The 2,299-nt window shown below is 40.7% G+C and overlaps 1 protein-coding gene across 1 annotated transcript; it reads right to left on the bottom strand.

Annotated features, from left to right (window-relative positions):
* Window positions 1-680: 680 nt before the first annotated feature.
* LOC306825885 (galanin receptor 2a) lies at window positions 681-1,604 on the bottom strand (the record flags this gene model as incomplete). The annotated part of the gene is made up of 1 exon (XM_079346844.1): window positions 681-1,604. One exon carries the CDS (start codon window positions 1,602-1,604, stop codon window positions 681-683), a length of 924 nt encoding a protein of 307 aa, XP_079202970.1.
* Between the last annotated feature and the right edge of the window lie 695 nt (window positions 1,605-2,299).

Raw genomic sequence — 2,299 nt, 5'->3', positions numbered from 1 at the left:
GCTCATATTTAACAACCATCCTCTGCCAAAGTAGCAGACCGTACTGAATAAGTGCTCCTTCAAATTGCCATCGTGCTAAGTGTATTTATTGTGTGAGCATCTAAATTAGTTTAGGTTTTCCTTAGTCATTTGATAGAGATCAATTATGAGACAAACACACACATATGGCCATGACCTGCAGATATATAACAAGAGCACAAAGATAAGGCTATGTAAATTCCATGTATAAAGTATTTCATGCCTTTTGACAGAGCACTGTATAGTAGTCCGGATTTAAACAAAGCCCCACAGCAAATGAGCTTTTTAGAAAATCGAGGTACTCCATTGGTTCGAGGAATTGTGTCAGCCCTAAAAAGAAATAAAGGGTCAAATTAAGTGTTAAGCAGAAACGTTTATAGACCCTTATCATTATCATTTCATTTAGCACAAAGTCAACAAGACTGGTCCCGCACAATAATTGTGAAGGACTTCATATTCATGCCATTTGTGAAGAGACAATCTTACTGTAAGCACATGAGAAACAAAGACCACTCATTGGTCTCATTGTTTTATTTGTATAGTTATTCCTCAAGTTTAGAGATTAATACGAAAACATTTTGTTTCCAAAAGTAGTTGATTTCTATGAAGTTTGTATAAAAAAGTAAATCAACTCTGCTTGATGCTTGAACAAGTACCTTCATTTAAAAGCTTTCTGTGGTGATGCTAATGACCTGCGGCTGCACTCTGTTCCTGTTGCAGCTGAAGAGCCAGGCTGCCCTCGTGTGGCGATAGCGCTTTGACAGCAGCACATACAGTACAGGGTTGATGCAGGGATGTAGGTACTGTAGCATTGTACAGACAAAGTAAAACATATCCCAAGCCAGTCCATGGCGATATAGTCCCAGGTACACGCACAGCTCAAGCACATAACCAGGCAACCAGCACACAGAGAAAGTAGCAGCAGCCAAAAACACCATGACAGAGGCTCGGCGGGTGTTCCTTGCACTGGACACAGACATAACTGGACTCTTATGGAGAAAGAGAGCCAGCCGAACGTAGTTGAAGGCGATGACAAGCATTGGGACAAAGTAGTAAAGTACGAACTGGCTGAGGACCACTTGGTAGTGGTGGTCATGAATGGTTGGGAGGCAGAAAGTGAAGTTTGCCAGGCTCGGACCCAGACTGTCTTTGTTGGCAAACATACGCAAAGGTAGGCTGATAAAGAAGCTGAGGGCCCAGACCAGGACAAACATGAGGATGACCAGGTCCATGGTAGGCGGCTGGTACGGATTTGTAATGATCATTGCACGGGTCATGGAAACGGCACACAGAGAGTATGTGCTGGCAGCTAGGCTGAAGGCCAGCATAAACTGGTAGACCTTACAGGAGATGTCACCCAGAGGCCAGGAGTGACTTACAGCTGAGTGCAAGGTAAAAGGGATGAGCAGGAGGGTGAGGAAGTCGGCCAGAGTCATACTGAGGAGGAGAATGTCGAGTCGGTTCTTACGCAAAGTGTTGTATTTGGCGAACAGAGAGAAGACAAGCAGGTTGGCACAGAGCCCAATGCCCAGTATCACTCCACAGGTACAGGCAAAGATCAGCCCGTAGGTGTTTGGCACAGCCATGTTTTCACCGACTTGATATCACCTTCAAAATAAAAGTTATGTTAGTGTTTTCCCTGTCTAGTTAATAGTTAGAAAAAAATAAAACATCAACTATTTGAAAAGGTCCCCTCTTCTTGGTTATTCTCGGGCCAAAAAAATCTGAATTTGTGTTGGCTAACTCTCTCCAGGTTTTAATGAGTTGTCATATACAATAGCAAATTTTAAAGGGATTTTAATGATCACGTTGATCTTAGAATAAACATAACGGCCATTTTCTTTCAATTTTTTGTAACATCTTATCACACACAAAAGTATTTATCTTGAGAAAATTTTATAAAAACATACCTATCTTAAAATAACCAACAAAAACGTTTTTTTTTTTACAAAGCAGGAGCAATAAAGTCATCTGTAAAGAAAGAATTTCCCCTCAGGGACAATAAAGTCTAAAGTCTAAAGATAAAATCTTCAAATAACTTTAAACAACTTCTGTGTGCTGTGGCATATTTCAGCTGAGTGTAATGTTCTACAACAGATATGTATCTTATCTGAGGTTGTTACATGTTCACATTTTGCAATAGAATAACGATCATTTGCATGTACTCACCATTGTTCCTCAAAGCAGTTTACACAGAGACATGTTTTTTAGTGAACTATCCTCCGAATTTAAACTAGACACTTTACTGTTGTCCATGTTGCTAAACTGGACAGATCCAGAG

Source organism: Symphodus melops, assembly GCF_947650265.1.
Source record: "Symphodus melops genome assembly, chromosome: 6".
In the NCBI taxonomy this organism is placed as follows: domain Eukaryota; kingdom Metazoa; phylum Chordata; class Actinopteri; order Labriformes; family Labridae; genus Symphodus; species Symphodus melops.
This window is presented reverse-complemented; position numbering and strand designations above follow the sequence as displayed.